Raw genomic sequence first — 12,004 nt, 5'->3', positions numbered from 1 at the left:
CCCTAAAACCACAAAACATGTCAAGACAAAAATCACAAAGAAATAGAAAATCTGATTGGGGGCTGGAGAAATGGCTCAGCAATTAAGATCACTTGCTGCTTTTACAGACTCAAGTTCCATTCCCAGCTCCCACATAACTGCTGACAATTGTCTGTAACTCCAATTCCAGGGGGAATCTGATGCCCTCCTCTGGCCTCAACAGGCATCAAATGCATGTGGTGCACTTTTGTGTATGCAGGCAAAACACATGTACACATAAAATAAGAATTTTAGAAAAGAGTGCAGCCGGGCGTGGTGGCGCATGCCTGTGGTCCCAGCACTTGGGAGGTAGAGGCAGGCAGATCTCTGTGAGTTCAAGGCCAGCCTGGTCTACATAATGAGTTCCAGGACAGCTGGGGCTACAGAGAGACCCTATCTCAAAAAGACCGAAAAAAAAAAAAAAAAAAAGTGTGCATACTACTTCTGCAGAGCACCAGAGTTCAGTTCTCAGCACTCCCATTACTCAGCTTATAACCAACTATCTGTGTCTCCAGGGGATCCAGTGCCATCTCTGGCCTCCGTGGGCACCTGCACTTACATGCATATAGCCACACATAGATATATATACATATTTAAAAATAAATGTTTTAAAAAGAAAAAAGAATCTGAGTAGACCTCACTAGTAAGGATATCAAGTTAATAATGATAAAATAATAAAAACTGGTAAAGTAAAGCTAATGGGGCATGATGGCCTTCCCAGTAAAATCAACATTTGAAGAAGAAACAGGGCAGGTAAGATGGAGCAGCAGGTAAAGGCACTTGCCACTGAGCCTGGCAACCTTAGTCCAGTCTCCAGAACCTACATGGTAAAAGAAGAGTGCCAGCACCTGCAAGTTGTCCTTTGACGTCCGCTCATGCTTTGGTGTGACTGCCCACCCCGCCACACAAAATCAGTGTAAAAATTTGAAGAATTGATGAACAAGTAAGGGCTGGGGATCTAGCTTAGTGGTAAAACCTTTGCCTGACACAGGGTCCTGGGTTCAGTCCTGAGCGCAGAAAACAGAACACAAAAGAAAAATTTCGACACAGGTAAACAATAACAAAAATCACTGTAAAGAGCCGGGCATACTCAGGAGGCAGAGGCAGAGGCAGGCTGATCTCTGAGTTCAAGGCCAACCTGGCCTACATAGTGATTTCCAGGCCAGCTGGGGCTACAGGGAGACCCTATCTCAAAAAAAGACCTATATTTATTGCTATATATATGTATTGGTATATATAGATGTATATATAATTGATACACTCACTAGCAGACTGAATTCATCCACATGTTCAAGGAATTTCAAACACCATGACCAGGGCAACTTACAGAAGGAAAAGTTTACTTTGGCTTGTGATTCCAGCGGTAGAGTTAGGCAGCCCAGGCAGGAAGTTAAGAGCTCACATCTGCAAGCATGTGAAGCAGAGAACGGACTGGAAGTAAGCTGAGGCTGTGAGCTCTTGAAGCCTGCCCCCAGTGATATGCTTCCTCAAGCAAGAACACACCTAAAGATCTCATGATCTGCCCCAGACAGTGCCACCAGCAGACCAACTGTTTAGATACTTGAGCCTATGGAGGATGTTCCTCATTCGTATCACCATAGGCTTTGATGTAGCTTAGTTGGTAGAGTGTTTGCCCAGCATGTGTGAAACCCTGGGTTCAGTCCCCAGCACTGCACAAATCCAGCCAACGTGGCTGGAGGTAGAGGTAGGAGGATCAGAAATTCAGAGTCATCCTCAACACTCTGTTTGAGGCTACCCTTGGCTATATGTGACCATCTCAAAAAAAAAAAAATGATAGTACATCACTTTATCAAAATGAGGAGGAAAAAAATCAGTCATCTCAACTGATATAAAATATTTGACTGAATTCAATACCCTTTAAAGATTAAAAAGCCCAACAAATGAGAAGCTCAGGATAAATATATCCAACGGCATAGCAAGAACTAGGTGAGGGCGCTGCTTCTGTTGCTTCCCTTCAACCTGGTGCTAGACATTGTAGCCGGAACAATTAAGAAAAAAGGGGTGTGAGGACTGGAAAGGAGGGAATAAAGGCATCTGTGTTTGCAGGTGAACGAGTTTGTATGTATAAACTCCCAAAGTACAGAGGAGTGACATATATAAAGTAGACACGCTAAATTGAATTACATTTCTGAACACTAGTAATAACACTCTAAAATGTAAATTAAGAAAGTAATTTGAATTAAAATAGCAAAAAATGGGATTCTTAGAAATTAACCTGGAGGTGAAAGTTTTTGTGTAATGAATACTAGAAATTACTGCTGAAATAAAGAAGACCTAACTCAGTGGAAACTGCTATCTCAGGGACTGACACGGTGACAGTCTTGGTAAGTAGAATGGAGTTGCCAGGAGCTGGGTGGGGCTGGGAGGAGAATGGGGGACAATTGCTTGATGGATTTGAAGTTCCCATTTTACAAGATGAAAAGAATTCTGGATCTGTGGTGGTGATAGGTGGCTGTGCAATGGAGTATAATACACACCAAAATGTACACTTAAATGGTCACTTTATGTCCTGTGTGCTTTATCATAAAAAGGAGAAAAGGCATAGGTCCTAGAAAGGAAAAAACGTGTCTTTCTGACCTGTGCACATTCCATCAGGACTTCATGGGCTGCAGCCCAGGGACCCTGCTCACCCCTGGGGTCATGCCTTCTGCTTTTTACATTTTAAACACCTCTCTGACTACAGATGCATTTGTTTCAACATTTCTTTAGGGGAAGACGGAGTCTATCACTGTGGTGAAGCTACTGAGCTGCTTTGATGACCTTGTGGCAGTTGGCACCGCCTCGGGCAGGGTTGCGGTTTTCCAGCTTGTGTCGTCCTTGCCAGGGAGGAATAAGCAGGTGAGTGCTCAGCTTTCTAGTGTTGCTTTGCTTCTTACACAATCCTCATGGATTTTTAAAATGAGAGATCCTGGCCTGCCCAGAAATCAGATGCTCAGTGCGATCTGCTGCTCATAATCCGTCAATGTCTGTGTCCCAGCTTGGGTGCTTGGCATGAGGCACACTTGAGTACATTGGTTGGTTGGTTGGTTGGTTGGTTGATTGATTGATTGATTGATTGACTGATTGATTGAGACAGGGTCTCCCTGCAGCCCCAGCTGGCCTGGAGCTCACTATGTAGACCAGGCTGGCCTCGAACTCACAGAGATCACCTGTCTCTGCCTCCCAAGTGCTGGGGTTAAAGGCATGCACTACCATGCCTGGCATATTTGAGTACTTTTATTTTTACTTAATAGTCTCTTGTGTTCTCTGTAAGTTTAATTCTTTTACATTTTATTTATTATTTTTATTTTATGTGTATGAATGTATTGCCTTTATGTATATAAGTATACCCGTGTGTCATATAGTGTCCACGGAGGTCAGAAGAGGGTGTCAGATTCCCCTGGAACTGCAGTTATGGAGTTAACCACCATGTAGGTGCTGGGAACTGAACCTGGGTCCTCTGCTGCCAGTGCTTTTAACCATTGAGCTATCTCTCCAGCCCCGAGTTTAAATTTTTTTAATTACATTTACTTTGTGTGTATATGTATGTGGGACTGCATGTGCCACTGCACATGTGTGGAGATCAGAAGACAACTTGGGGGAATTGGTTCTCTCCTTCTACCATGTGGGTCCTGGAGATTGAACTCCGGTTGTCAGGCTTAGTGGCAAGTGCCTTTACCTGATGAGCCATCTCAGTGCTGCCCCTGTTTGGTTTTGGTTTTGTTTTTTTTTTTTTTGTCTTTTTGAGACAGGGTCTCCCTATAGCCCCAGCTGGCCTGGAACTTACTATGTACACCAGGCTGGCCTTGACCTCACAGAGATGGTCCACCTCCTGAGTGGCTGGGATTAAAGGCATGTGCCGCCATGCCTGGCTGCCCTCTGTGAGTTTTGAATGTGGACAAGCAGATGAACCTTCTGCAGTTTCCCATGTGGGAAACCACCACCTCTGTAAGTAAGAATGACGCCCACAGCCGTAGCCAGTTATACATTCCTTGTATTTCATTGTCATCCATAGCTTCGGAGATTTGATGTCACTGGTGTCCATAAAAACAGCATTACAGCTCTGGCTTGGAGCCCCAATGGAATGAAATTGTTCTCTGGAGATGACAAGGGGAAAATCGTCTATTCCTCCCTGGATCTAGACCAGGTAAAGTTATTTTCAGAAATGTTGTTGGCCCTTTCCTTCTTTTTGAATGAATTACACTTATAATTACAATTTAGCTAGTTGGCTTGTGTTCTTTCTTTGTTTTGAGACAGGGTCTCCCTGTAGCCCCAGCTGGCCTGGAACTCGCTATGTAGACCAGGGTGGCCTTGAACTCACAGAGATCCTCCTGCCTCTGCCTGAAGCTGGGATTAGAGTGAGTGCAGCACACCCACTGGCTTGTGTTCTTCGTCTTAGTTCCCTTAGGATGTTATTTGTAGTGTTTTCTTTCATGGACTTTTCTAGTGTTTTATAAGTTCCTATTTCTATGACTAAAGAGTTATCTTACTGAAATAACATAAAAGTTGTACACATTTGAGTCAGGCACTTGAGAGGCTGAGGCAGGAGGATCTTCATAGGTTCCAGGCCAGCCTAGACTATATAACAAGGGCCAAGCCAGCTCGGGCTACATAGTAAAAGCCTGTCTCAACACAAACAAATGAACTAGGATACTCTGTGCTATTTCGATACAAGTGTGGTGTTCAAATCAGGCACTACAGCTAGCTCTTCAAATACTGCTCACTTTGAGGAGAAACATTCACATTTCATTACAATGTTTTCCTGGCTACTACTTGGGAAAGAGCTGATATCCTTCCTGATTGCTTGAAACTTTAGCAAAGGATGCAAAGCATTTTCCAGTCATGTCTATGGACAGAGGTTAGTGTTTCAGTGAATGGAGAACTCGTCTCCAGCCAAACTGATGCATGTAAGAAGACCTCATGTGGGGAAGGCCATGGGAGGGAAGAGTGACAGCAGCAAGCTGACCTATCCCAAGCTCATGTTACTCTATATACTTCATCAGTGCACATGGGGTTGTATGTTTTTTGTTTTATACATACTTTTGTCTTTTGGGGGGTGCACACTTTCCACAGCACTCGTGTAAGGGCTCAGAGGACAACTTGCAGGTTCTTTCCTTCCACCATATGTATCCCAGGTGTTCTAGTTTGTTCTCCACTGCTGTGACAAAACACTCTGACCAATACCAGCTTGGGAGGAAAGGGTTTATTCAGCTTACATCTCCCAGGTCGCAGTTCATCAGGGAGCCCAAGGTAGGAACTCAGGGCAGGAACCTGGAGGCAGGAGCTGGAGCACAGGCCATGGAGGAACACTGCTTACTGGCTTGCTCCCCTGGCCCCTGCTCAGCCTGCTTTCTCATGCAACACAGGCCCACCTGCCCAGGGGTGGCATCACCCACAGTGGGCTGGGCCCTCCCACATCACTCAGCAATCAAGAAGATGCCCCACAGACATGGCCACAGGCCAGTCCAATGGAGGCAATTCCCCAGTATAGGCTCCCTCAACCCATGTGTGTCAGGTTGACGCTAAAGCTATCCAGCACACCAGGAATGGCACTCAGGTCATCAGGCTTAGCAGCATCACCTTTACCCATTGAGTCATTTCCACAACTCTGTGTATTCTTATTTCCAAGATTTCAGTCACCAGCCCAAGTATGCAAAGCTTGGATCTGACAGGCTTATTTCAAACAGGTTCTGCTCCAAAGTTCATGGGCTTTATGATTACCCGTGTTTTGTTGTGTTCTGTACCTGCCAGAGGGACTAGACAGTTGGTGGTACTACCCTTACTGTTCCTTATTTGTAGCTTTTATAATCCAGTGCTGAATTCCAAGACTGAATTATTACAAATGTTTCTGGTCTCAGACCCTCTTATACTCTTAGGAAGATGACCCCAAAGGGTTTTAGTTTCTATAGGTTATAGCTATAAAATACACTGTGTTAGAAATTAAAACTGAGGGCCAATGAGATGGCTCAGTGGGTAAAAGGCTCCTGCTACTAAGCCTGATGACTTTGGCTTCACATAGATATGTAGTTGGAAATGGTAGGAGTTTTGGGGTTTTTTTGTTTATTTGTTTGTTTGTTTTTTTGTCTTTTTGAGACAGGGTCTCCCTGTAGTCCCAGCTGTGACCTGAACTGACTATGTAGACCAGGCTGGCCTTGAACTCACAAAGATCCACCTGCCTTTGCTTCCCAAGGCTGGGACTAAAGGCGTGCGCCACCACATCCGGTGGTAGGAGTATTTTTATAGCCTTTTCAGAATATTGTGAATTGTCTTTAATACACCCACCTTGACTAACAGTGGTTTCCTTAAAGGCTCTTGTTACAAATGACACATGGAGGTCAGTTTCCCTCTCTCTCTCTCTCTCTCTCTCTCTCTCTCTCTCTGTCTCTCTCTCTCTGACTTAATGAGTTTCATGAGGGTTGCTCACATGAGCATGAGTCAGGGGTCTTTTACAGGAACATGGGCACCTTACCAGTGCCTACACCACTGAAGAAAATGTCTCTCTCCCAGCAACCATTAACTGCCAGTAGCTCCTTATGGAGGGGTAGAGTCTTGTGAGCCCCACCATCTACTATGGAATGTTAATGGACCCAGTCTCATGCTGGTTTTGTGCAGGTGGTCACAACTACTGTAAATTCATGAGTGCAATAGCCATGCCACGCCAGGAAGACAGCATGCCACAGCACTCCTCCTATTTTTGTGGCTCTTAAATTCTTTCTATCCTCTTTTCTAAACTGTTTCCTGAGCCTTGAGTGGGTAATATAGATGCCATATTTAGGACTGAACATTCAACAACCACTTATTCTCAGCACTTTGACCAGTTCCAAGTCTGCAGTAACCACCACCCACTGCAAAAAGAGGCTTCTGTGACCAAAGCTGAGAGCAGCGTGAAGCTGTGGCCAGAAACATAAGTGTGTAGAAGGCAGTTTGACGGTGCAGTGTGTCCATTTAGCAAAACAACAGCAGTAGCTTCCCCACTAGGGCCTGGGACTTCCCCAGCCACGGGCTTTTGACCAGCTTTACAGTACCAGGCTTGAATTGCCTCCTGTGGCGTGGGCTTCAAATCAGTCTGAAAGCCGTCGGTCACCCTCCTAACAGTTGTGTCACTGTTGCACCAGTGGGCACATCTTGCCTGGCAGATCAGTAGTGTAGCACTAGGGGTTCACAGTTGATTGAACTGTTGATAACTTTTCCCCCACCAGCCTGCATAGCACCTTCTAGCACTCTGAAAGCTAGCCATCAAGGAAGAAGCTTCCAGATCAGCAATCAGTTCTCTGTCTTGCAACCAAAGTGTGTAGTGTCTTTAGCAGTAGGTCTAGTGGGCAAGCAAGAGCAGTGGCAATAGCCTATATTGTTTAAGAAGCTTCTGGGACTCTCTGGCCAACAACTCATAGGGAAGTGGTCCACTCAGTTGCTTCTGGGAGCGGTTTATCATATGGGAGTTTCATTAGAGGCTAGTTGCTAACCTTCCTTTGTGGGTTTCCTATACCATGTTACATTAAAATCTGTTATTCTACCTTGCACTTAAATTTTTTATTTATTTTTTTAAATCTTATGTGTGTTTTGCCTGTACATATGCAAATGCACCCATGTTGTACAATGGGTGTCTTACCTGTGTGTATATCAGTGCACCCCTGTTGTGCAGAGGCCAGAAGAGGATGTCAGGCTCCCCTGCAACTATAGTTAAGGACAGTTGTTATCCTCCATGAGGGAACCTAACTCAGGTCCTCTGTAAGAGCAGCCAGTGCTCTTAACCACTGAGCCATCTTTCCAGCCCCCTACCTTGTACTTTGGATCTTTTACTCTCCTTACATGATTTTGTAATATTACATGTTGGTCACCTGGGAGACTAGGAGTCACAGAGGGTTCAGATCACAGAAAGCATCTCTGTTAATGCCATCATTCTGATCAGAGAAGTCTGAGCATTTAGAATCTTGTCAAGTTTACACAGACACAGGTGTTTTTTTTTGTTTGTTTTTTTGTTTTTTAATGTGTATATGAGTGTTTTGCCTCTTACATGTATGTACATACACACAGGTCATGGAGTGCCTGAGGAGGCCAGAAGAGGATGTCAGATCTCCTGGAACTGGAAATAAGGACAGTTGTTAGTGGCCATGTGGGAACTGAACCCATGTCCTCTGCAAGAGCAGCCAGTGCTCTTAACCACTGAGCCATCTCTCCAGCCCCAGACACAAATTTTTATCTTTCCTTGAAAGTACCAAACACTATCACTTGTTTCCCTTGAAACAACAGCTCTCTTTTTATTTTCCTTCTTTTTTTTTTTTTTTTTTTTTTTTTTTTTTTTGCGGCATGTACAGATGAAGCCAGCTCCGCCACCAGCCCCAACAGGCTCTCTTTCATTTATTTATTTTGCAGAAATGTCAGGCAGTACCTAACTGAACAGCTATATTGTTTGAGTGAAAGTGGCATTGTGTTGTGTGAAAAAGCATCTGGCTCAGGTCGTAGCTCTTCCACAGCACATGTTTGTTCTTTTCCTCGAGAGACCCAGTGTGTTCACCATCCCAAAGTAGTGGGTGTACACATCTCATGTGGTCACATCTAGTAAAGCCGCTACCTGTCCTTAAGGGTAAAGACAGTGAAATTACCATTTTTCTGCATCAAGATGTTCTCCAGTGGGATACATCTGTTTATGGTGCAGGAATGGTGACTCTTGGAAGGTTTGATGTGGTGGCCTTGGTTCGTGCTGGGTTCTAAGTGCTCTGTGCACAATGGCTTCTGTACCAACACTGAGGGCATATAGAAGGGTACAATATGTCCATTTAGCAAAACAACAGTCGTAGTGAAAAGCAGAGATACCATCTTCACATTACATGAGAATGGGTTTGGTCTAGAAGACCCAATGAGAGAGTCTTAGTCTTAGGGACCCCTAATGGGAGCCCCACTTAGAACTGCTGCTCTGTGGGCATCTCTTGTAAGGTTGTCAAGGGTCTTGAGCTCTGTTCTTTCCTATTGCTGTCTCCATAGTTGTTGCTCCTTGTCTTCTCCTCCCATCCTTGTAGCTGCCAAAGAACCCAAGAGAAGACCCCTCAGAGGGACCTAACAAGCAGGACGTTTGAGGCAGCGTCTTCCTTTGGAGCCCAAGCTGCCTTGAGCTCACAGCAGTCCTCCTACCTCAGCCTTCTGAGTGCTAGGACCCATACACCACCACACCCAACTTAGAAGCAGATTTTTTTTTTTTCAAACAGGGTCTCCCTGTGGCTCCAACTGGCCTGATACTGATGTAGACCAGGCTGGCCTCAATCTCACAGAGATCTGCCTGCCTCTGCCTCCAGAGTGCTGGTGTTGAAGGCGTGCGCCACCACACCCAGCAGAGGCAGATTTTGACACATGAAGTACATCTTGTATTAGCAGCAAAATCCCTGCTAGAATTTCACTGTGTGTATAAAATACTGTTTTGTGTTAGTTATTTATTTTGTATTAGTGTGGTGGACACATCTGCCACTGCACCCACTGGAGGTCAGAGGATGGCGGCCCTTGGGGATTGGTTCTTTTATTCCATAGTGGTTTCCTGGGATCAGATTCAGGTTATTGGGCTTGCTGTGCCACTCCATTCCCTTCTAACATGTTTGCTGTGACCCTTTCAGTTGGATTAGACATAATGCTCTTGGATTTTTTTCAAATTCTTTGTAGAGAGCATGAAAACAGATTATTGTCACAATAATTTCAGAGAAAGTCTCACTTTGCTGTGTAGTATAATAAAATACATAATACACTTGGTGGTATAATTTTTTTTTTTTTTTCTTTGAGACAGGGCCTCCTTGTAGCCCCAGCTGACCTGGAACTCACTATGTAGACCAGGCTGGCCTCTATCTCACAGAGCTCTACCTACCTCTGCCTCCTGAGTGCTGGTATTAAAGACATGCGCCACCACACCCAACTGGTATGATGTATTTCTGTTTACATATTTATGAATTCTCCTTTGAATTATCTCCTGAGAGCATTTTTAAATATTTTACTTATGAGTGTAATGCCTGCGTGTATGTATACGCACCCATGTCATGCTATGCCTGCAGAGGTCAGGAGAGGACATTGGATTCCCTGGAATTGGAGTTACAGACGGTTGTTAAGTACCATGTGAGTACTGGAAATCGAAGTCTTCTGCAAGATCAACCGGTGCTCTTAACCACTAAGCCATCTCTCCAGCCCCATACTGAGAGCTGGTCCTGGTAGTACACGCCTTTAATCCCAGCACTTGGAAGGCAGAGACTGACAGAGTACCTTTAGTTCTTAGCACCCACATGGAAGCTAATAACCACCTGTAGCTCCAGTTCTAGGAGAATCTGATACCCTTTTCTGATCTCCACAGGCACTGCACGACCTCGGTGCGCTCTGTACATGCAGGCAGTACACACACGCACATAAAATAAAAGGAAAGAAATAATTTTTTTTTGGGGGGGGGTCTTTTTGCTGGGAGTAAAGGTATGCACCACCACACCCAGCATAAATTCCTATTTCTATTTTTGTTTGCTTATTTATTTTGATCTTTTTGAGCCAGGGTCTCCTTGTAGCTCTAGCTAGCCTGGAACTCACTGTGTAGACCAGGCTGGCCTTGGACCTAAAGGCATGTGCCCCCATGCCTGGCTAAATGCCTTTTTTTTTTTTTTTTTGTCTTTTTGAGACAGGGTCTCCCTGTAGCCCCAGCTGGCCTGGAACTCACTTTGTAGACCAGACTGGCCTTGAACTTACAGAGATCTGCCTGCCTCTGCCTCTCAAGTGCTGGGATTAAAGGCATGCACCACCACACCCAGCCTAAATTCCTATTTTTAAATCTAACTTTTTTATTTCTAGAATCCAGGAGCTAGGTAAAAGAGTAGGAAATGAACCTACTTTTGGAAAATGCATTTGGAAGGCATGTCACAACAAATCAAAACTTACATTGTTAAACATTTTTTTCTCTAGAGATTGATTTAAAATGACTGGGAAATTAATAAAACAATTTTAGGGGCTGTAGAGATGGCTCAGGGGTTGAGAGCATTGAATGCTCTTTCGGAGGACCGAGGTTCAATTCCTAGCACCCAGATGGCCACTAACAACTCCAGTTCCAGGGGATCCAAAGCATTCTTCTCACCTCTGCAGGCATTGCACGACAGGAGTGTACTTATACACATGCAGGCAATTACATTCATATGCATAAAATAAAAATAATAAGTAAAAGTTTTTTGGGGGGGTTATTTTTGAGACAGGGTCTCCCTGTAGCCCCAGCTGTCCTGGAACTCACTATGTAGACCAGGCTGGCCTTGAACTCACAGAGATCCACCTGCCTCTGCCTCCTGAGTGCTGGGATTAAAGGCGTGCACCACCACACCTGGCATAAGTAAAATGTTTTAAAAATTAGAAAACAAAGAAGCAATTTTAGACTTTACATCAAAACTAAAGACAAATCCATAAATTCTGTGAAATTTACCTTTCTTCAACCTCTCTAGTCCCTTCTAGTCCTAGTTGGATTTTCGTCTTCATTCTTTATCTTCAAACAGAATAAAATTCTATATCAAAGGAAATGATGGTTAGGTATTGCTTTAGGCTAAAACCCAGAAAGAGAACAGGTCATATACAGTATATTAAGGTTTTTGAAATTGGAGCTGAAGCGATGGCTCAGTGGTTAAGCACATCAGCCACTCTTGCAAAGGACCCAAGTTCAATTCCCAGCACTCACATGGCAACTAACAATCATCTGTAACTCCAGTTCCAGGGGATCTGATGCCCTCTTATGGCCTTCATGGGCTCTGCATGACACAAGTACATTTATATACATGCAGGCAAATCACTCATGCACATAAAATAAAAGTAATAAAATCATTTTTAAAGAGTTTTCAGGGGCTAGAAAGATGGCTCAGCAGTTAAGAACACTGGTTGTTCTTGCAGAAGACCTGGGTTCGAATCCCAGCACCCACATGGCAGCTAAAACCTGTCGGTCAGCCCAGTCCCAGGGAATCCGACAGCATCTTCTGACCTCTGTGGGCATTTCACC

The 12,004-nt window shown here is 44.4% G+C and overlaps 1 protein-coding gene across 5 annotated transcripts in view; it reads left to right on the top strand.

Moving 5' to 3' along the window:
* Positions 1–12,004, top strand: part of Tecpr2 (tectonin beta-propeller repeat containing 2) — a 108,351-nt gene that overhangs the window by 32,587 nt on the left and 63,760 nt on the right. For all 5 annotated transcript variants that reach the window (XR_003848200.1, XM_029559909.1, XM_008825589.3 and 2 more), the window contains exons 3-4: positions 2,749–2,877; positions 4,034–4,165. Coding sequence is in view for 4 of the 5 variants with exons in the window: in XM_029559909.1 (XP_029415769.1) it covers positions 2,749–2,877; positions 4,034–4,165 (261 nt within the window). In the remaining variant the exon portion in view is untranslated. The remainder of the gene's footprint in view (positions 1–2,748; positions 2,878–4,033; positions 4,166–12,004) is intronic.

The sequence above is a fragment of the Nannospalax galili genome, unplaced genomic scaffold, assembly GCF_000622305.1.
Source record: "Nannospalax galili isolate Female #2095 unplaced genomic scaffold, S.galili_v1.0 scaffold188, whole genome shotgun sequence".
NCBI classification, from domain to species: domain Eukaryota; kingdom Metazoa; phylum Chordata; class Mammalia; order Rodentia; family Spalacidae; genus Nannospalax; species Nannospalax galili.
This window is presented reverse-complemented; position numbering and strand designations above follow the sequence as displayed.